The sequence below is a fragment of the Pezoporus occidentalis genome, unplaced genomic scaffold (assembly GCF_034315485.1).
Source record: "Pezoporus occidentalis ecotype Australia unplaced genomic scaffold, CSIRO_AGI_Poc_V1 ctg3, whole genome shotgun sequence".
Classification (NCBI taxonomy): domain Eukaryota; kingdom Metazoa; phylum Chordata; class Aves; order Psittaciformes; family Psittacidae; genus Pezoporus; species Pezoporus occidentalis.
Window position 1 is genome coordinate 1,123,450 of NW_026914940.1, and position 21,965 is coordinate 1,145,414.

The 21,965-nt window shown below is 44.6% G+C and overlaps 1 protein-coding gene across 2 annotated transcripts in view; it reads right to left on the reverse strand.

Annotated features, from left to right (window-relative positions):
• Positions 1 to 6,160: 6,160 nt before the first annotated feature.
• The window catches only part of ADGRB1 (adhesion G protein-coupled receptor B1), a 286,315-nt gene continuing 270,510 nt past the window's right edge, over positions 6,161 to 21,965 (reverse strand). For both annotated transcript variants that reach the window (XM_062626900.1, XM_062626901.1), the window contains 2 exons: positions 21,282 to 21,386; positions 6,161 to 8,969 (listed from right to left, as the gene is read on the reverse strand). In XM_062626900.1, the coding sequence (XP_062482884.1) occupies positions 8,772 to 8,969; positions 21,282 to 21,386 (303 nt within the window). In that variant the 3' untranslated portion in view covers positions 6,161 to 8,771. The remainder of the gene's footprint in view (positions 8,970 to 21,281; positions 21,387 to 21,965) is intronic.

Here is a 21,965-nt window from a genome sequence, read left to right on the forward strand (position 1 = left end):
GCCGTGAAGCGTTGTATTTGAATTCTGAATTTCCATAGCTTTGAAGCTGACATTTTCCATTACAGAGAAGAAAAGAGAAGTTTCCATCCTGCTTTTTACTGCATATAGCACATCTGCATGCCAGCAGCAGCAGCAGGTTGCCAGACATGTCAGGAAATGTGGCTACACTGGATACCACCACTGGTGCCCAATGAATTGGGAAAGCCAAGACCATGTCTGGCAGCATTCAAGGCCAGGTTGGATGGGGCTCCGAGGAACCTGGTTTAGTGGAAGGTGTTCCTGCTCATGGAAGGGGGTTGGAACTGGATGAGCTTTAAGGTCCTTTCCAACTCAAACCATTCTAGGATTTTATGATTCTATGGGAAGATTAAGGCATTAATGCAAAAGTGATGCAGGGAAGCCTGTGACAAGAAACTGAGTCTCCGTCTCACAAGTCTCCGCTCAGTATCTTCTCTATAGATACTCCATAAATCCAGGAGACAACAATGCATATTGTCTCCTGAGCTGCTACCCCCAAACAGGAACCCATGATCATTTTTCACCTCCATGGCCTGAGCTCTGTGTTTCTCATGTTTGCCCTGATATTTGCAACAGGGCAGAAACCTGCCGAGTTTAGAATTAAAGAGTTCATTCTCAGCTGATCACCTATGGGAAGCAAAAATGAGCCAGTCCCATAGGGCCAGGTGAGAAATGTTCTGCTTTGCTTTTCCTTTGCTGAAGCTGGATGTCATTGCCAGTCTGCTTGGTTGAAAGAATATCTGTTTCCTTGGAATAGAAACAAAGAAAATGAAAGGAATGAAAAGAACAAAAAGAAAACCCCTCAACCAAATAAAATCCATCAAAAAACCCCCACTGCAGATGTGCAGATCAGACAAACACTGCATCTTGCTGCATTCACATTGTCTTTCTGGAGTCCACTGAGCACATTTCTTGCATAAATCTTCAATGTTTTCTGAGTGCTTTTTTCCAGTCAGTTTGACATCAGAAACAGGCTCTATTTCATTGAGAATCATCGGTCCCAATGCATTTTAATGGTTTTGTCCATTCATAGTTGTTTACCTGTGTGTTTATTGGAGTAGTGGGTGTGTGCATGGGTGTATGAATACACGGGGTTTTGTGTGCATGCATATGCATGTGTATGTGTCCGAGATTTAGGGTCAGAGTGCTGTTTCACATTGCATATGACATTTTGCCCCATGAGGACTGTATAGAAGACGGTATATAGCATTATATATATACATATATATAAAGCACAGCATTATATATATACATTGAGTACTCCTTGAGCATTTTGGTTGATGAGAAACTTAACATGAGCTGGCTTCAGTGTGTGCTCACAACCCAGAAAGCCAACTGTATCCTGGGCTGCATCAAAAGGAGCATGACCAGCAGGTTGAAGGAGGTGATCCTGCCCCTTTACTCTGCCCTTGTGAGACCTCACCTGGGGCACTGTGTGCAGTTCTGGTGTCCTCAACATAAAAAGGACATGGAACTGTTGGAACAAGTCCAGAGGAGGCCACAAGGATGATCAGGGGACTGGAGCACCTCCTGTATGAAGATAGGCTGAGGAAGTTGGGGCTGTTCAGCCTGGAGAAGAGAAGGCTGTGGGGAAACCTCAGAGCAGCTTCCAGTATCTGAAGGGGACCTATAGGGATGCTGGGGAGGGACTCTTCACTGAAGACTGTAGTGACAGGACAAGGGGTAACGGGTTAAAACTTAAACAGGAAAGTTTAGGTTGGATATAAGGAGGAAGTTCTTTACTGTAAGGGTGCTGAGGCACTGGCACAGGGCGCCCAGAGAAGCTGTGAATGCTCCATCCCTGGCAGTGTTCAAGGCCAGGTTGAACAGAGCCTTGGGTGACATGGTCTAGTGTGAGGTGTCCCTGCCCATGTCAGGGGTGTTGGAACTGGATGATCTTAAGGTCCTTTCCAACCTTAACTATTCTATGATTCTATATGAAAGTGCTAAATCACTCATAGCCCCATCAGAAAAATGCCTGTCACTACTGACTGTGCTTAGGACCTGATAATTTTAATGATCAGACAGGTATTTACTTTCCTGTAGAAATCTGGCTTAACTGAAGCAATACCTTGGTGACATCCTGTTTTCTGTATGATGCTCTAAGCCTTTACATTTTCGCCTCCTCCAATGAACAAGTGTTTAACACCTGCCCAGATGCTGCTGCTAATGGAGCTGCAGGCATTTACATGACAGAATATTCCATGGCACTGACTTGTTCTTGCCTCAAATTTGGCCTTTTACATAAAGAACTAAAGTCAATAGGAAGTGGTGGCAGTAAGGACTCAGCTCTGGTGTGTCTCTGTATTCATGGACCCATCTAGCACAAGTCAGGATGCAGTAGCTGAGAGCAGGACACTTGTGCTTGGTTATTTCTTAAAGGAAAGAGGAAGAAGCAAACAAAACCACCCAAAGCTTACATAGGATTCGTCCGCACAGGCTGAGAGTCCTGCTTGTCCTCTGAATACAACATCTGTCCTTTCTTTCCCTATTTAGAAGCTCAAGGAGCTCTTGTAAACTCTTCAGGAGTCAAGAGATGTTGCTTTCCAAAAGAAGAAAACAGCTGTGAAGCTAGTGAGGATGTGATGCAGAAGAATGATCTTGGGACTTCATCTCTCAAGATGACACAGCTCTTCTGGCTGTCATGATGCTCTCTTCAGAAGCCAATTTGTCCTCACTAACATGCCAAAGCTACAGTATCTGTGGGGCACAGAAGTAGGTGAGCAAGGCCCATGTCCATGTGGTGGGGCTTCACAGAGAGTTGTTAGGGTGAAAGGATGGCAGTTCAGATTGCATGGTTGACTTCTCTTGAGATGATCAGCAAAGAGACTGGAGCAGCTGAAATCTGAGTACCTCATTCCCCTGGGCCTCCTTTTTGGGTTACTGCCATAACAGCTACTCAACTTGCTAATGAGGCAGTGTAATGAGTGATGTTCATTACTCAAACATAATGCACATACAATCAGCAGTGAGTCTCTCAGTTGGCGCTATTCAGCATCATAGCCTAACAGGATTATCAAGTTCTTAAGGCCAGGAAGGAATGATTTTTTCCCATTCAACATGAAATCCTGTGTGGGCCCATCTTAGGAACTGTGCTTGTCTTCCAAGCTGTCATCTGTAAGGCTTCATAGGAAAGTGGCCTACCAAAGGGGCTTGCCAACATAAGGGAGCTTCTAGGCTCAGATATGTAAAAGCTGTTTTGGAACATCATGAATGAACATTGGTCTGAGAAAGTAAACACCTGGGGAGGTCATCCACATGGATCCCCCGAGGACCCAGAAGGCTGATGAAAGCTGCTTTGAAGGTGTTTTCCATTTGCTTGCAAGCTGCTAGACAAACGGTTCCCTGGGGAGGAACTCGCCTCTTCCTGGGAGGAGCAGATTGGGGAAAATAAGAAGAAAAAACCACAACAATAATCTTCTTTCTTTCCTTTACTGTTTAGATCTTGTCACAACAGAGGCTCAGGAACAGATATGCACGTCAGGCCTGGGTTCATCCTACCTTGTCTTGGACATTTCGGATAGTAATGTAGTGAGCCCAAGCAACCCCTTCAACCACAAAATAGACTACAGAAAGTAACTTCCTGCCCTGATCCCAAAACTTCCAGGAACAATGTCTTTCACCATATGGCCCTTTTCCTACAAGCACAGTTGTGAATAGTGATTTAGATTGATGAAAGGACCAAAGATATTAGCAAAGAGGAATTTAATACAACACTATAGAAATGCAACTTAACAAAGTTTCGTAGCAAGGTTCACTCTATTAGTTACTACATGTGAGAAACATACAAAGGAAAATCAAGTTAGAATCAAGATGATAGAATAATTTACACAGACATCAGAGGTGCAAAAGGGTAAGCAAAACCATCCCATTGAGTCACAAGGTTCAGAATGGAATACTAGGCACAGGGAGGTCCAATCTTAGTCTCAGACTTGGACAACATTTAATGTCTAATGGAATTCTCTACAGAAAGTTTAGAATAATTAATACTGAGTAGCTACATGGACTAGTAACATTTCATTAGTATTACTTCAACATGTTGTCAGTCACTTACCAAAGATCTGTTGAGAATAAGGGGTACCTCCACCTTGGGTAAGAAAGGATCATTAAATCTCAGGTTAGGAATTTCAAAGCTTGAGAAGTGTCCCTGCTCAAGGGGAGAGTTACCTGGCATTCTGTTCAGTTGCAATTCAGGTAGAACTCAAATTAGGCTCATCCAAAGATCTGTTGTTAGTAAAAGGCCTCTCGGGCAACTTTGAGAGGAACCCAGATCAAGGAGGGATCACTTCCTAGCAGAGAGAGCTTAATGAAAGCTCACTTAAGCCGTCATATTTATGGGATGAAGTGACAGGCTCATAGTCAAATTGCATATGATAGGAAAGGTGGGCATGAGACCCGTTGTACCCACAACTTTCTTCGTTGATAAATGAGTCTTGGAAAACCCACCCACTATTCATGCGTTAATTGCATGGTTGGTGTTCCAAGCTCATACACATCGATGCTCACTGAGTCACTCTGCTTCTTTGTGGGTTTGCTAGGGGAGTTCTGCTATAGCTCACATCTTTAGCTCCTTTGGAGCCTGTACTACTCTTGGTTTGGTTAAAGTGTTGAGTGCATCCAGCACAGCAGCTCAGGGGAAATGCTTTCCATTTTCTTCCCAGTTTTCCAGCATAGCAGCCAAAAAGTATGACATCTTATATGTGCAATGTGCCTTATTAACCACTGCTACAATGTGACTGGGCTTCCTCTATGCAAGATCATGGTGTATGCACAAGTGTTCTCTGTTTGCTCCATGGATATCACAGGGTCATAGGACAGTGCAGTGCAGGGGGAGTCCTTTCCAAGCTGAGAAATCCACTGTCCAGCCCCTTGCATCCACACCGTGTTATGACTGCAGCACAAACCAAAACTACCTGTGCAAAACACTGAACTCCTGCATCCACCACCTCTTGACAGAGCTGTTATTTACAGTCCCATGCACACAGTAGGGACAAGTGGTCCCTCCTTCCATCTCCTTTTGATGAGAAGAAGCAGGACCTACCTCCTGACTCATCCCTAGGGCTGTGACCCAGGGTTTGGGATCTCCTGCCCTCCCAGCCCATCACCTCGTCTGCTGCCTGGTGGCTAGCATTTCCCTTCTTCCTGTTAATGCTATAGGATCATGGCATGGAAGATGTAGAAACACCCCTGTAGGCAGGATGGAGAAACTCTGGGGCTCACCATGAGGTGCTGCTGATTGAAGAAGGGTTGGATCATGGCTCAGAGATGGGCGATCTGGGTTAAGAGCCTCCAGGCAGCCCCACACCTCTCCAGTCATTTCAGCTCTTTCAGGATATCCTGTTCATTTCAGTCAGACAAAGAGAAGTCATTACAATCTGTGGACCTACTGGGCTTTGGATAAAGCCTTTAGAGAGCAGCAGCCCTTGATCTGATTTGTCAGACCCCTAAGCCTCCTGCATCCTGCCTGTGAACCTAAAAACTGTCAAGGAAGTGATGGAGCAGAGATAGGGAGATAAGGACACATTTTCTTGATGGAGGATTTCAGGTATTCGAGGATAAACACCAAGAAAATGAATAATCTCCACCTAGGTTAATTTCTTGTTATCTTTAATGAGTGATATCCTTCACACCCTCATCCACTGAGCCATGCTGCTGCTTGCAGCCTGCCTGGTAATACAGGAGGTGGCAGGGAAATCCAGCTGAGGTTGACATTGGCTTTGCAGGTGTGCAGTCAGGGTAGCATCAGCATTATCCTGGCTCCACTGGAAACTATAACCCAGCATCACTGCCTTCAGCCAATAATGCTGCCAGATCCGTCCCTCACATCATATGATATTGGGAAGGATGCATCAAGGTTTGGGTTAAAGATAACTGCAGAAAAGCAGGCTGTGCTGCATAAAGAAAGGAACTCCTCATGCCTTGGAAATGTGCATCATAAAGGGAAGTATTCTGGGGGATGTCAAGAAGCTAAAAGCAAAAGATGCACTCATGGGACAAGTTTGGCCCTGGGCTATGGATTTGCCAGAGTAGAGAGCCAAGGTGTCAACTTGTGGGTCCAGGAGAGGTGTTTCCCAGCACCCGGGCGCGATGAAAAGCACATGTGGGGCGCGGGCAGGGGCGCTGGTAAAAAGCAGACATGGCCGGAGTTTGCACCTCTTTTATTAGAAATAAGACACATTCATTTTGTGCTCTGAAAACTGTACAGAAAAAATAACTGACGAACACGGAGAGGAGGAAGGGGAAGGCATGGCATGGGGCAGGGCATGGGAGAACAGAATTAACCGGAGGAGCTGAGCAGAGAAAGTCGAAGAGCAACAGTTATTAAACAAACATTGATCTCTGTAATTACATATCACCGTTAATGTCCTGCGAGTCGGCTGGTGTGAATGGGTGAATGGGGAAGGTTGAAGAGAAGAGGCTTGGTTGGGTAAGGGGAAAGGAGAGGGGGAAAAAATAGAGAAAAGAATTAAAACACAGTAGAAAGATATCTGTATGCTAAAATTCATAATGTGTAATTATAATAATTACAATATCATACAACCCGGCATCTGAGGGAGGCCTTTGTGCTTTCCTGTTTCATAGAGTAATCTAAAATTGAACAATAATATCACAGTTTTTTATAAGTAATCACTTTCCCTATTCTTTAAGCTATTTGGATTGTTTTTTTCTTTCCATCCTTTATATTCTACAGTTAATGGCAAGGTAAATGCCATTAAAGATCACCCAGGTGGCCCAAAGGAGAGTTTAAACGGAGATGTTGTCAAGCCAAGCAACACCTCAGTGGCAGAAGCACAACTGGGGGCAGTGATTGTTTTGCATTTTGAATCCATTGCTAGTTTTTCCCTAAAAATATTTTGGTTTTGTATTAATTTCTATCAAAAAGAGACCAAAACACACAGTAAGAACCCAGACCCTGATCAAGCTTTGCTGTCTGGCACAGTCTGGCCGCTTACAACCAGAGCTCTGCCACTGCACATCTCCAAAGCTGGGAGAGTTGTTCCAAACATCAGACAGACAGTGCTGGGAATGGTAAGAAAAATGAAGTCTGCTTGTAATGTTACTGGTATATTTATTAAATGATAGAAGTATTGCACTACATTGGGGGGGGGGGGGGGGTGTGAAATATAGATACGTTGTTTTATGTAAATAGCTTTGAGAAATGTTTAATGACCAAAAAGAAATTAAAATTGTTATTATTTCTTTTCATGGTGAAATAAAAAGACAGTATTTTTTGATGAGGAATGTCCTGCTTTCCTGATCAGCTCCACCTCTTCCTTCTTGTAGGACCACAAACCTGCTTGCTGGCTCTGGGCAGTGGGGAGGGAGGAGAAGAGCCAGCCAGGGGATAATAACCAAAGCGTGAACTGAATAAAACAAGGCCAGCAGCAAAAAGGCTGTGTGTTCCCACCATCCCAAGCTTTCCATGGAGCAACTTTGCCTTCCACCTTCAGCAGGTGGCATGCTCACCCCTTGCCTGCGCAGTCCTACGGCACATAAAAGGCATTTGAAATGACAAGAGCCAAAGAAAAGAAAGGTCTCGGGTTTCAAGTTCTCTTTTTATTGAAGAAAAGAAAAGAAGAAGGAAAAAAATAGATTATTTTGTTTGTCTGTTCGTTTGTTTCCAAGTGGACGTTATTCGTGTTGTCAGTTTGTCTCAATGTCCTAAGGCAACATCTCTGTATACCAAATGTCTCCAGGTACATCGGCAGGTCTGTCTTTCCCTCTTTCTCTCTCTGCCTTCCAGGGAGGGGCAGCTTGGAATCAATCTGAGTCCGAAAGCAAGGAAAAATAACAGAAAAAAAAAAAAACAAAATAAAAAGGATGAGGCCAAGAGGACCTTTGCAAGGCCCGTGCTGAATTTATCTATTTAACAGTCAATGAAACGACCTACATTCTTCATGTTGGTCTGGTTTTCTAACACCTTCCACCCTCTCGTTCGAGACGGGGCGAGCAGGTCTGGGAGGTGGTCCTTTCCTCCTGTGCCTATCCCACTCCTTGGGGCACATGGAAGCTCTGCTGTGGAGGGATGAGAGGAGGAAACTCCACCTTATCTCTCCACTTAAGCCATGGATGATGCAACCACTTCCCCATCCAGGACCCGCTGTGGGAGTGCCACTATGCCAGGTCACGGTGCGGCTCATCGGAGTGGGAATGTCTTCTTGGCCACCGCTTGGCGCATCCCGTCTCCTTCCTTCTCGAGTGAGCTGGTGAGGGAGAGGTGGGGGGCGAGGATCATCGAGGGATGCCATAGACCCTCAAGGCTGGGTCTCCCCAAGGGATCTACAGCGCAGCGGGGCTCCCACGGGTGTCCCCTCTTTACGGTCTCCAAACAACCCCAATCTTCTTGGCCCTTTGCTGGGCATCTTTCCACACCTCCCTGTGGCAGAGCAGGAAGGCTCTCGGCGTGCAGCAGCAGCCCGAAAGCATCTCTGATGAGGGCTCATCCCCTGCAGCCCCTTCCCACCCTCTGCTTCCTCCTCGCTCTCTTCCAGGCTCACTTCTTTTCCAGTCCTACCTGGGAAAGCTCGTGTTGTCCTGAACCTACAGCTACTATACTCTATAAAGTAATATTCCCCCTCTCTGCTGAGAACGATACAAAAGTTACTCCAACCTTACCAAAGGTTTCAAAAGAAACCAAACATTTTTCTCGCTCTGTTCCGTTTTAATTTAATCATTTCTTTAAAACGTGGTTGTGTTTTGTTTGTTTCGTTTGTTTTCCAGAAAATAAGAGAGTCCCTTTCTTCCCTTTCCGCTCAGACCTCTGTCTGAAGGTCAATAATGTCTTGTCCCACCAGGGGAATGGTGGCCCCTGTTTTCTCCCACTCTACAGTTTTGAGTTCTAGGGGAGACTGTGCCACAGGTTCGATGTCCTTTTTAACCCATGATGGTGGGGACTGGACTTTCCTGATTCCTTCCCAGGGTCTCTTGTTTGGTGTCTGCTGTTTTTCTTGCTGCAAGAGGAGGGAAGTGACAGAAAAGAGAAAGAGAAAGAAAGAGGGGTTAGTACCCATGTAATAAATACCCCTTTCACCTCTTTTTCTTATATTAAAGGCATTTTTTTCTGTGAAACTACTAATCCAAAAGCAGTGTTTCAATCGTACTTGGTGCGTAAACTGCCTATTTTTAGCAAGAAAATACAAACTTTTCCTTCCTCACTGCTATCTCTATCACCTAATGTCTCTACATTTTAGCTTTCAGCTGAGGGTTTTGCCCCTTGGATTTCCACTGAGAAACTGAGGATGGTTTTGAGAATTCAAGATCCTTTTCTACTTCTACCCAAAATCCCCACATAGAAATCCAGATTACAATGAGTTCTTTCTGAACATACACTGACTGCCTCTAATGTGAATACATTCCTTATGTAGCACAGCTATTTATAGGCTGTTTAATTGCAGCAAAACGTGCTAACTATTTTGCCAGTGAACCCGTGCTGCTTGATGGGCTGGCTTGTCAGCTCTGGAACTGAAAGCATGTCCATCAACTCCACACCAAACCTTCAAGGCTTTATCAACCACCATTAGCCCTGTCTTCCACCAGCATCCCACCATGGATAGCAGCCCGTAGCGGTTCATTGTTTCAGCCAGTACACACCAAGGCAAGACTGCGGGGAGAGCTGAGGCTCTGTAATATAGGTGTACTTTTCAGCGTTTATATAAGGGGGAGTCCATGCAAATATGTTAAATCAGTTGTTCCACTTTCTCCCCGCTCCAGAAGTGATGCTTTTCACAGTTAATTATCCCCACAAAACACTCCAGCACGGGGCAAGAAAAGACTTCCTCACACATGAGAGGAGCACAGATCCCTTTTGAGCTGCCTGTCAAAAGTAGTGGCTAATGGAAAGGAAGAGAGGAAAGGCAACTTCATGGAGGATGACAACAAGGAGATAAGAAGTCTGGGGAGGTGGTGAGGAGCCAGACTTGCAGGTGACATGCAGTCCAGACGTCTCACAGCTTGATGCTGTCACCAAAATGTATTTATTGAGGGGAGATGAAGCCACACGTAGGCTGCATTGGCATGATTGTACTCCAGGACACTGCAGAGATTGCTGTAGCAGCATAGGAAACCTAAACGCCCATCTGCTGCCTGCTAATCCACATACCTTGACTTCTGATTTTGGTCTCCTAAGAGACTTTTGTAAGGCTATTGTTTATCGCGCCTCTGTACTGTAACACTGATTGACAGAAAAGGTGCTGTAGCATTGTTCTCAGTACAAGAAAGTGTTGGAGAGGGTCCAGCAAAGATGGTCAGGGGTCTGGAGCATATCTCACTTGGGGAGATTGCGGGAGCTGGGCTTGTTTAGAGCAGACTGAGAGGGGATCCCATAAATGCCCTGCAGGGACAGTGTCCATCACATCATCCAAGCCACAAACCTTACTTTTCCAAACTTCCACCTTTAATATAAAAGTAAGTTTGAAGTTTCTCCTGTATCCCTGCAGTTGCTCACAGGGAGAAGGCTCTGGATGAGGTTATTTGGTGTCTAGAGAGTGGCAAATGTATCACAGAATCATAATCATAAAATCATAATCATAGAATCACATTATGGTTTGGGTTGGAAAAGACCAAATGTACAAACCAGATAAACCTGGTCTTGTCAGTGTGAAATGAAATCATTGTGAAATTATCTTTATTTTGATTTAAAAGGAAAAAATAACTTTTTTAAACTTATTTGAAAGAAAAGAAAGAACTGTTTTTTAAATAAATCAGTTGCCATTACTCTGCCATGATAAGATGCAGCAAGAACTTGCACGGAAAGACAAAAGCACGAATAGGACAAAACATGGAGTGAAATTAAGAGTTTCCTAACAGATGAAGAAAAAAAATTCTTGGTCTGAACACTTCTTTTCAATGGACAAACATTTTCTTTTCTCCCGCACTTGCTGTAATGCCACAAGTTTTTGGAGTTATCAGTGTCCGTAGCTGTATTACTTAAGAGAGACCATCACAAATGATCATATACATGAAGTTCATAAATAATTCCATCTTTCCCCTCAAAGGAAAGCCCTTCTTTGATGGCATTATCCTCCTCCCAGACGAGGTCACAAAGATGCTCAAAGGGGTGGAGCAGCTCTCCTATAAGACAGGCTGAGAGAGCTGGGCTGGTTCAGCATGGAGAAGAGAAAGCTCCTTAAGGGGAGGCCTTAGAGCAACTCCAGTGCCTAAAGGGGCTCCAGGAAACCTGGAGAGGGGCTTTGGACAAGGACCTGTAGGGACAGGCCAAGGGGAATGGCTTTAACCTGCCAGAGGGGAGACTGAGATGAGCTCTTAGGCAGAAGCTCTTCCCTGTGAGGGTGCTGAGGTGCTGGCACAGGGTGCCCAGAGAAGCTGTGGCTGCCCCATCCCTGGCAGTGTTCAAGGCCAGGTTGGACACAGGGGCTTGGAGCACCCTGCTCTAGTGGAAGGTGTCCCTGCCCATGGCAGGGGGTTGGAACTGGATGAGCTTTAAGGTCCTTCCCAACCCAAACCATTGTAGAATTCTTTATGGCCACCCTCAGCACACATTCTTCTATTTCCAACCAATCTCTATTTTAACAGTCCCTTTGTCTGCCACACTCCTGACCTTCAGCCTCTCCTTCATGCTCTGAGGATAAACCCAGATCTGATCATGTACACTGAACGTGATTAGCAGACCTCAGAGCTATTCTTGTCATGGGCTCCTTTTGTGCTATTGAGGGAAAGCAGCTGAAAATCCATGTAAGGAACAGAAACTGGGGGTGAGGGGGAAATGAACAAAGAATTATGAGCTCACATCTACAGCAATGGCCTCTGATCAGACCTGTCATCAGACTTGGAGGTTACAATAATTATTCAGTGGTAATAAATCTGAGACATTAAATGTTGTGAATATTAAGAGTGGATAAATAAAGACAGGAATCATAGAGAATGGAACAGAAAACATCACTATGCCAATGTGTAACTCCAATCTGCATCTGCATCTGAAGTACTATGTGCACTTTGTGGTGTTCTTGATAGAAGGATATAGGGGAAGTGATGAGGGTAACACTGTTTACAGTCATAAACAAAGTTATGGGCATGTTCTGTAGGAGGAAAGATTACACAGACTATGTCCTCTCAATCTTGAAAAGAGATCACAGATGGATATGAAAGTGTTCTATGAAACTCTTAGGGGCTTGCTGACAGTAGGAATGAGGTACTTGTGGTAGGAACCATCTCTTCCAACACAAGAACTACAGAGCACAATGAGGCATCAAGCATTGCCTGGGCCAGAGTGAACCCAAGGAGCCAGTCCTGCACACCCTGCACACAGTACCCAGACAAACTGCAGACCACCTTTCCACACCTCTCTATTGATGCTGAAAGCTTCCAAAGTTATAAAGGTACACGAAACATTCACAAAAGCAGCATCCAGTCAGTACTATGGAGTAAAGTGATGCCATTCTTCATAAGGGGGCATTTTTGAAGATCCACTACCACATGCTCCTCCTGCCCTTTCATTTTTCCAAGCTGAGAAGGAGAGGAGCCAGGGCCAGACTGGCCTTGGGTCTAACCCTATATGGTTGTTTCTATCTAGATTACCACTGTGTTGTGTTATTTAGCTACGACTATGGTGGGTTTAATGATTCCAAAGTTGTCTATTTACAGTTAGAAAAGGAAAACGGGCCTCAGAAGATCAGCAAATGGAGAGGAAAGGCTTGTTTGTAGTTTCACACTCTCAGAAAGGAATCAGACTTCTCTGGTGATGATGTGAGTGGAGACGCTACTCAAGGGTGGGAAGCACTGGCTGTTCACCACAGAGCTCACACAGCTGCATGTAAGGCCATGATCCGAGCATGGGTGCAGAAGGATTCAGTGCTCTGAGCAGGTTAAATGCAATCAGCCAGGCTGAGCTCTGGCAAGGATGCTGGGAGAGAAAAGCAAATCTCCTCTTGGCAAGAGGCACCCTGGGAATTGGTAGCAGGCCTCTGGGAACAGCTCCCTTTGTCTTTCCCCCCATATGGAAAAGGTCTTCATTGGGTCTTGACCATTTGAACAGCATACAGAAACAGCCACCAGGCTCACGCTTCAAGCCTGGCATTTTCCTCCAGCCCCACTGTGGGGTCTGAGCAATCGTCGCAGACAGGAGGGAAAACCAAGCTATGCACTGAAAAAGAAGAGAAAACCTGGAGAGAGGGATGTGTAATCCGGCTTTAAAAGGCTCCAGTGCTGGCCGAGGGCCTGGACCCCCAGAGACAGCCAGGAATGGCCTGAGACAGGAGCTGAAAGCAGCGGAGGCTGCTCTGCCAGTAACGCACAGAGACAGAGCCATTACTCTGGCCTGACACAGCCCATGAGCTTCTGGCTGTTAGAGAGGGTGGAAATGTTCCTGCTTGGTGCCAGGACGGCTGAGCTCTGTCAGAGGGCTGGGAAAGGAAACCCAAGGCTGGGGTAAAACATGCTGCACACTAAACTGGAGGTCTTCATCACTCTGATGGCGTTTGGAGTCTCCTTCATTCAGCTGTGGCTTTTGTTTTGGCTGCACATCTTTAAGGGAGAGGGATTTGGGATGAAAGGCATTTCAGATGCAGTGCCAACAGCACTCCCTGAAATCCCTAATAACAAAGACAGAAGCAAAGCACATCGGGGTAATCCACACAGCCCTCTCTTTCTAAAGCTAGCCCTGGTAGACTGCAACAAGTTGTCTGAGCTGGACTCTGGTTATGGAAAGGTAATGGTGGTGATGACACCTCCTTACCTTTATGCATTGGCTCTGTGCTGCCTTCAAGGGTTCAGTCTGGCTCCATCCAGAGTATCTGGTTCCTAGTGCAACCCTTGCTTAGGATCAGCATCAGTGTATTGCATTAGTAGGGCATGGAAGACTGCCTGTTCTAAGACACAGCTTTCATTTCACACTTCAGTCAGAAAGGATGAAATGTGCAAGCTGCATCTCCTTGTGTTTGTTTTGTGGGGTTTTGTTTGCTTGTTCACTTTTGTGCTTGTTTTTAATAGCCAACTTTTATAGTTACCCTGAATAACCTGAAGAGGAATTCAGTGCTTTCTACAGAGCACTCTGTGATAACTCCCCTAGAACCAGCTACTCCCATGCTGTTCTCATTGCCTCCAGTGTCAACTTGAAGGATATTTCATGACCTAAATGGTCTCTCCCCATGACATCGATGACTCTAGGACCAGAATGAAGTTATTCAGAGTGTATAGCAGGGAATCTGAAAGATAAATGTGGCTCATGCTGTCTGATTCATCTTTGGGTCAATGTCAATGGAAAGTGATTAGAAAATGAAAAAGATGTCCTGGGTTTTTACAGAATGATACATTTTCCTTTCCTTGTTTGAAACAAGTAGATGCAGTTCCTTCATTTTATACTACTGAACTACAAGGATTATATTTTGCTTTTCATTTAGGAGAAAGGCAAAATAAAAGGAAGTGGATAACTTCGTCCAGAATCCCATTTATGTTGGAAACAACAGGTTTTATCTCATACTGTTGGAAATGAGTTAGGAAACTTGAAATACCTAAAATTTACTGGATTATAAAGATATGTTTTCTCCTTCTGTATTGTTTGAAGATCAGATGGTCTAACCTGTAGGGGTTGCTGTTTATAAAGTCTGGTGCACGGCCTCTATGCACAGCTGAAGGCAAACAAGCCCTTAATCAAGTTGGTCCTTCATAGACCCTTAGCAGCAGATTGCATTGACAATATAGAGTACCTGATGCCTGATACTTGGGGCAGGAGGTATCGGATGATCTACAGGAGAAGGTGAACTTCTGATTTATGGTATATTTAGACACAGGGTAGCTGACAGACAGTTTATAGCTGAATGAATTAAAGTTTGATGTCATTTTCATAACAGACTTTATTGCAGTAATTATTATACTTTATGTAGCATTCCTCCCCATAAACATTACTCTAATGGGTCTTTTAAAAGCTGGCAGTTAATAAAACCTTTTAAAAGTGCAGAGAAGATTAAACAAGTGGCACAAAGGAGATACCCTACCTGTAAGAGGAGCTTCCTTTGTAGGACACACAGACAGAAGCAGAAGCACAGACTCAAAGAGGAATGAACCTGAGTTTGACACAACCACCACTATATGGGCTCCACCACCCTCAGCCTCAGTCTATGCAAAGTGATTCCCATGAACAGGAGCCAGATTTTCCTACTTGGGAGCAGGAGCTCCGCAGTGATCTGAAGAAAGGACAGGTAGACAGCAAGCAAGGGAATTAATTCTGTCATGCAGAACGCAGTCACAGCTAGAAATGAGCTTTAATATTGATCAATAAATCCTTTTTTCTTCCTAGTCTTTTAGATGTCAAAGCAAGTGCTGGTGGAATGTGTATATCCTGCAGGTGTCTGAAGACAAAAATCAACTTAAGATGAGAAAATAAGCATTCAAAATAGAAACACTGTCTTAAGATACAAATAAGAAGAAATCATAGAAGGCAGAAAAACGTGTCTTTCCACTGGGTTTTGGAGCATGGGCTTTTTCAGGAGGAACAGAGAGATGAAGTGATCCTGCCCCTCTATTCTGCTCTGGTGAGACACCACTTGCAGCACTCTGTGCAGTTCTGATGTCCCCAACATAAGGAGGACATGGGGCTGTTGGAGCAAGTCCAGAGGAAGGCACAAGGATAATCAGGGGCTGGAGCACCTCCTGCATGGAGACAGGCTGAGAACATTGGGGCTGTTCAGTCTGGAGAAGAGAAGCTGCATGGAGACCTCAGAGCAGCTTCCAGTGTCTGAAGGCGGCTACAAGGATGCTGGAGAGGGACTCTTCATCAGGGACTGGAGTGATAGGACAAGGGGTGATGGGTTCAGACTGAAACAGGGGAAGTTCAGGTTGGAGACAAGGAAGAAGTTCTTTACTGTGAGGGTGGTGAGGCACTGGCACAGGGTGCCCAAGGAAGTTGTGAATGCTCCATCCCTGGCAGCGTTCAAGGCCAGCTTGGACAAAGCCTTGGGTGACATGGTCTGGTGTGAGGTGACCCTGCCCCTGGCAGGGAGGTTGGAACTGGGTGATCTTCAGGTCCTTTCCAACCCTAAATATTCTATGATTCTAAGATTCTGTGGGAGTGGATTGGAGAGCTGAATTGCAGAGTTCAGATCCCGTGTGTGAGCTCCAGAACAGGTCTCCAGCCAAAGCAAAAGCCATTCCAGTTGCAGAGAGCTGAACATAGCAAAGAGCTAATAAGTGAGAATGAGCAAATGTGAGGAATGTGAAGAGCTCTGCTCAGCACCGCTTTCACTGACCTGGGCACAAGTAAAGAGCTACTGTTTAAAATGAATGCAAAGCCAAATGCTGGCAAGAAGAGAGGCATATGTGTGATTCAAAGTTCTCTAATGGAGCTGGATGAAAGGACTCCTGCAAGGGGAAGGCAGGAGTGTCACTTCCATTGCTTTCAAAGCCAAGGAGAAACAAAACCTTTGTTTCCTTTAAAGCCTGCAAAACCTCCACGCTTATCCCATGTAGTTGCAGAGCATGTGAACCCTCCTGATGTCCAGCCCAAGCACTGGAATTTCTTTAGCAATTAAGCCGCAGGGAGGAGCAATGTTGGAGATGCTTTACCCTGACAATACAGGAAAATACTTCCCATGTGGTACAAAGCAGCTTGAAAATAGCCCTTACCCTGCTCTAATGTAAGGAGCTCTCAGCTACAAGAATTTAGACCCTGGGAACTGTGTGTGTTTAGGAGGAAGCAGGGAAAAAAACTATGTATTGGAGCCTACAGTCTGCCAGAATTTAAATGGAGAGTGAGGTTTCCAGCAATAGGATTTCTTTTTGGTAGCAATTGGTTAGATAAAGAGCAACTCAAAGTGATGGGAATGATTAGGAAGGCAGAATTCTGCTGTCTGAGTCAGTACCAACCTAACACGTCATTATGCATCCTTTTGGACAGCAAACTGTGCCTTAAAGCTGTTCTGAGGAGATATCTATAACCCAGGTGGAAACCTTTTGCTAGTTAATGTAATCTCAAAAATGAAGGTTTGGTGGATCCCAGGCACCAGAAAGTTTTCATTTGAATCACTGAGGATGCGGTGTGAATGCCTGGGGTTTTCTGATGCAAATTGCCCTTGGTTTTCTCCAAGCCTTTGGTTCCTCTCCTGCTTCCTGGCTGCAAACAAGCTGTCTAGGGGATAAATATTCAACACACATAGCTCACTGAGTTTTCTGCTCAGGGTCTACACCAGCTTCCAGTTTGGTCTGGGATAAAATGGAAGTGTAACTGTACAAACTCCACTGCAAGTCATTTGGGAGGAGGTAGCACAAACTAAACCCATCTGTTCCTGAGATACTTGGTATAGATTCAAAGACTCTTTAGGTGGACAGACGTAACCTGTCCCAAATTCCCAAAACTTTGCAACTTCCTTTTGAGTAAGGGCTGATTTCTCATGAATTATCCCCATCTTCCTTGCTTCATCTGAAGACTGCAAGGGACGCAATTTACCATAGCCCATGGTAAGGTCACAAGGAGAGCTATTAGTGCATTCAGGAAATGACTTTTCGACTTGCAGTCACCAGGTCTTGTTTAGTGACGTGGTTTAGTGGTGGACTTGGCAGTTCTGCTGTAAAGGTTGGACTTGATGATCTTCAAGGTCTTTTCTAACCTAGCTAATTCTATGATTCTATGTGAGTTTGTTAGTATCTTCATTCCTTATCATTGAAAAGTCAGCTAAGGAGTTATTAGGATGCTCATAAAAGTTATTAGGATAATAGTGTCTACATCCTGTATTAGTTCATAAAGCAACAAATGAGTGAGACCTCTTTACTCTGCAGTGGTGAGGTGGCCTAGGCTTGAACGCAGGTGCATGTGTGGTCCTGTATGCTTTGAACATGGATCCTGTTCACAACGTGAGTTTAATCAGTGATATCTGAGTGCATCTCCAATAGAAGCATTTTATATTTGAGGTACATACATAAGAAAGAGCCTTCACGTAAGCAAATCTGACAGAAGACTTCAGAGATGATCTCCTGCAGAGGAGGAGCTGAGCTGAGAAAGCAGGTTAATGGGCAGTAACAGCGTACACTGGGATAGCTGTTTGCATAACTGAGATGTGCTCTGGTTCCAAATTAAGGGGGTTCTTGTTTGTGTCTTTAAGGAAATTAAAGCCAGGTTGGATGGGGCTTTGAGCAACCTGTTCTAGTGGAAGGTGTTCCTGCCCGTGGCAGGGGGTTGGAATTAGATGGTCTTTAACGTTCCTTCCAACCCAAAGCATTCTATGATTCTACGAAAGTCCATTTCACATGGAACAGACTTTATGGGAAAAAAAGGAAAAATCCAAGTTTGTTGCCCAAGAAAGGATAATTCTGTATTATTGTACTTTGAAGCTCAAGTTAGTTTGGTATTGGCAGTGTGCTTTGCTTTGTAGTAAAATAACTGCAGCAAACACTGGTGCCAGAGTCATTCCTGGAAATGCATTGAGTGTGGACAAGATTCAGACTTTGCTGGCATTCCAGGCAGTATTCTGGTTCTCCTAATTGCCTACCTCTTACATATCATCCTGGCAGCATTACTCATTAGCAAATCGATGACAGGTCAACTGATGGCAGTGGGGACACTTAATCCCAGCAGGATGTGAATTAGGGTCCAGATCTCTGCAGTAGCTGTTCTGATTTGAAGATTGATGTATGATGGCCAGCAGCCATGTATCCTTCCACCCTGTGCCCTCCAGTGCAATGGAGTAAAGAGGTCCCAGGGAAGGACTCCTCAGCTGCTGAGTGAAGGGAAAGCAGAATTCATCCCCAAACCCGTCTCCATGTCTGCAGGGTAAGAACAAGCTGAGCGGTATTGTTCAAGGCTGCCTTTGCTAGGGATTAGGTCATTCTCACATCAGAAATGCCCTTCAGAAACAGACCTTGTAAAGGAAGCAAGCTGATCAGCTCAAACATGCAGGAGTCCCTGATTATGCTTCCAGCTCTGCCAGGAACTACTCTGGGGCAGTGGGTAAAGGGCAGTCTTCTTTATCTTTCAAGTGTACACTGCAGTAATCCAAAGTTTAAATGTGTCAGGGTAGTTAGGAGCAATATGTGTGCCGGTACAAACCTTGAGGTCTTGCCTGAAGATGGCTTAGAAATCATGTTTTACCTCTAAAGCTGGAGAAATTCTCAACAGTAAACACATGTGATGGCTGAATTTTCAACCCCTCTTCCTAAAAGAGACAGATCTGTTTCTTTCTCCTATTCTTCTGTAGGTGCTTCCTTCAAATCTGACAATGTTCAGCTGATAGGAACTATGTGTTTAGTGTGATAAGGTAATTGGTTTTGTCCACTGCACTGAGGTACAGAGAGGCCTACCATGTACATCAAACCAATCCCGAAAGTACCAGCACTATTCCTAGGAACTCCCAAAGGAGATTGGTCCTGTGCAGACATTTAATTCAAGTCTCAGTAGCACCTTTATGACCTTGTTGTTGAAGAAAAGAGGTACTATAAGATTAGGAAAAGAATCATATCCTGGGGAGGACTAAGGACAATGGGACACGATGCTAGGAGAGGCTGGGAAACTGCTAGGGCTGGAGAGAGGAGTGGTAGCTTGACTTCGAGGTTGTTTATTTAAAAGGGAAATCAAAGATACAGCAATGGAGACAGATGGATTAGACCCAGTAAACTTCTACTCTATGATGCTAGGTGTGAAAGGGTTCAAGGGAATTCCAGGATTCTCATGACCTTGTTCATGCTCACAAGGCAAAGAGTTTCCGATTGCTAAAGGAATGTGTTTGGATTCATACATCACGGAAGGATTTGGGACAGGTCTACAATGCTCTTCAAGGCAAAACAAGTCAGACTTACTCTAACATTAGTTTTATCACTTCCACCAGAAGAAATACTCCATTGTTTTACAACCTAAACATACATAAAAGAGAAAGAAAGAATCTTTTGTTATTAATTTAATCCCTCGTATCCTCAGTCTGTCTTCTTGGGGCAAGCTGAAGATGAGGCATCATTTCCAGTGGGGTCCTCAACAGTAAATGGTAGAAAAAGGAGTGAAGAAAGCTATTTATTTTTCTTTGCACTGCTTTAGATGTTTTTAAACCAATACCCGCTACTGACTTGCCAATGCTGATCTTCACAACCTCCCCCTTTAGGGTTACATCCAAGGGAAAATCAGAACTTGAAAAGGATTCAGTCAATACGCAAAGGCCACCTTCACAGCTTCTTGCCAGCAGTTCAAAGCTCTTTGATGATGACACTGGCAACTTCAGTTCTACACAGATGCACCTCTGAAATGCTCAAAACATCTCAGTCTGTAAAACTCTCCTGCCAATATATCACAGATTAGCTTTTACATGGTATTTAAGCATTTTTGATTTTACAGCTGTATCATACCTAAATAATAGAGAAAAGGCAGAGAGATGACATTCAGTGAAACTGCATGGGGATTCTGGGCCAGCATGGGCTTTTTTGATCTGAATCTGCCTGCTAGGTTCACTGTCCCCCTCATTCTGTAACACTGGGCACCCCATAATGACACCTTGCCACACACAAGCTGAATTTGCTGGGACTACATTTCCGGAGCTCAGCACAGCAAAGGAAAGACCATGAGGGCTGAGACACAGGGAAGATGCAACCAGATCGCCCTTCCGTATTTGTGCTATCCACATCAACTACTACACAGGCTCTTAATATGTGTTTCTAGTCCCAGATCTTTGCCCCTCTAAAAGGCTATAAGGTTCTTCCCTCAGTCTGCTTCCCTCAAAGTCTCTTCTTGCCCTGGAAGTTTGCTTCTGTTAAGAAAAGCTATGTATATGGTGATCAGCTCCACAAACAACCTTATGCTACATGTAATTATCACGTATTCCCCAAGAAGTGCTCCCACCACCACAGCTTAAATCCTATTGCTGTGGCTTTCCTAAACAGCTGTGCCCATCACCACTGCCTTGGCCTCCAACTTAGCCCCTGTAGGTGGGGTATGTGATTCCTGCTGTCCCCTCCTTCTGCCCTCTCCCTTTTCCACCTAGATTTCCTCAAGGCAGTTCTAGTTTCCGGCTCCTAGCTATGAATGGATGAATAGATCACTGAAAGGGAATGCAAAGAGCAGATACAAACACAGGGGAAAAGCACAAAGAAGACAATACAGACTCTCATCACCATAAGGACAAACATATTCTGGGCTGCTGACTACTCTATAGATAAGCTAGCGGTACCTCTGTGACCCTCTGTATCCTTTGTGGTGTGCATGTGCTTGTTGCTATAATCATAGGTAGAAAATCAAGGCAAAGTATTGAGTGAGAGCTCCAAACTTTCCTGTTTCTTACCGTGCTCCTGCTGGCACTAGAGGGCTCTAGGAGATGATGGTTCTGAAGTGTCTGACTAACCTTGCTGTCCGTTGTTGGAGACTCCTTCTCCTTCTCTGCATGCTGGAGTTTTCTGTTCAGGTCTTGGAACATGTCTTGGTGACGTTTTCTTGTGTGCATGATTTTCTGAAGCAAACACAAGGGCCACAGGTCAGCAAACCCTATTCAGCTGTACACAAAGCACACGTCTCTCCCCCAAATTTACATATATTATTAAAACCTAGTTCTGTCTCCCTGCGGGTACAATCTGATGTGAATAAACTGCCTTCAAAGTTTATTGAGGACCCAGTGTAGCACTGCCTTTATTTTCAGGATGAGATAGTGGGAGAGAGTAGAAAAGACTATTTTTTAACTTTATGGTTATCCTAAACCTGCAACTTCCAACTATTTATGCTGCAGAGTTTGTGCAGTGTTGTACTAGCTAGACCTAGGAAGCTTTGCTAGCCTTCTTTAACTGATGCTCAACCCCATGCCCGTTCTGTTCTCAGTGTGTCTCCTTTGAGCTTACCCAAACATGTAGAGCTTGGATACAAGAAGTTCCGTCACAGACTATTCCACAATTTCCTTTTCTTTGTATTTTGATTCTTCTGCATTTCACTTCTACCTCCTTATGCCCAGAAGGAGAGGCAGAGCCAGTTTCTATATGGACTTCCCTTTGCATGTAAGAGCATGTTGAATATGTTCCCTGTGTTCTACTAAGTGCTG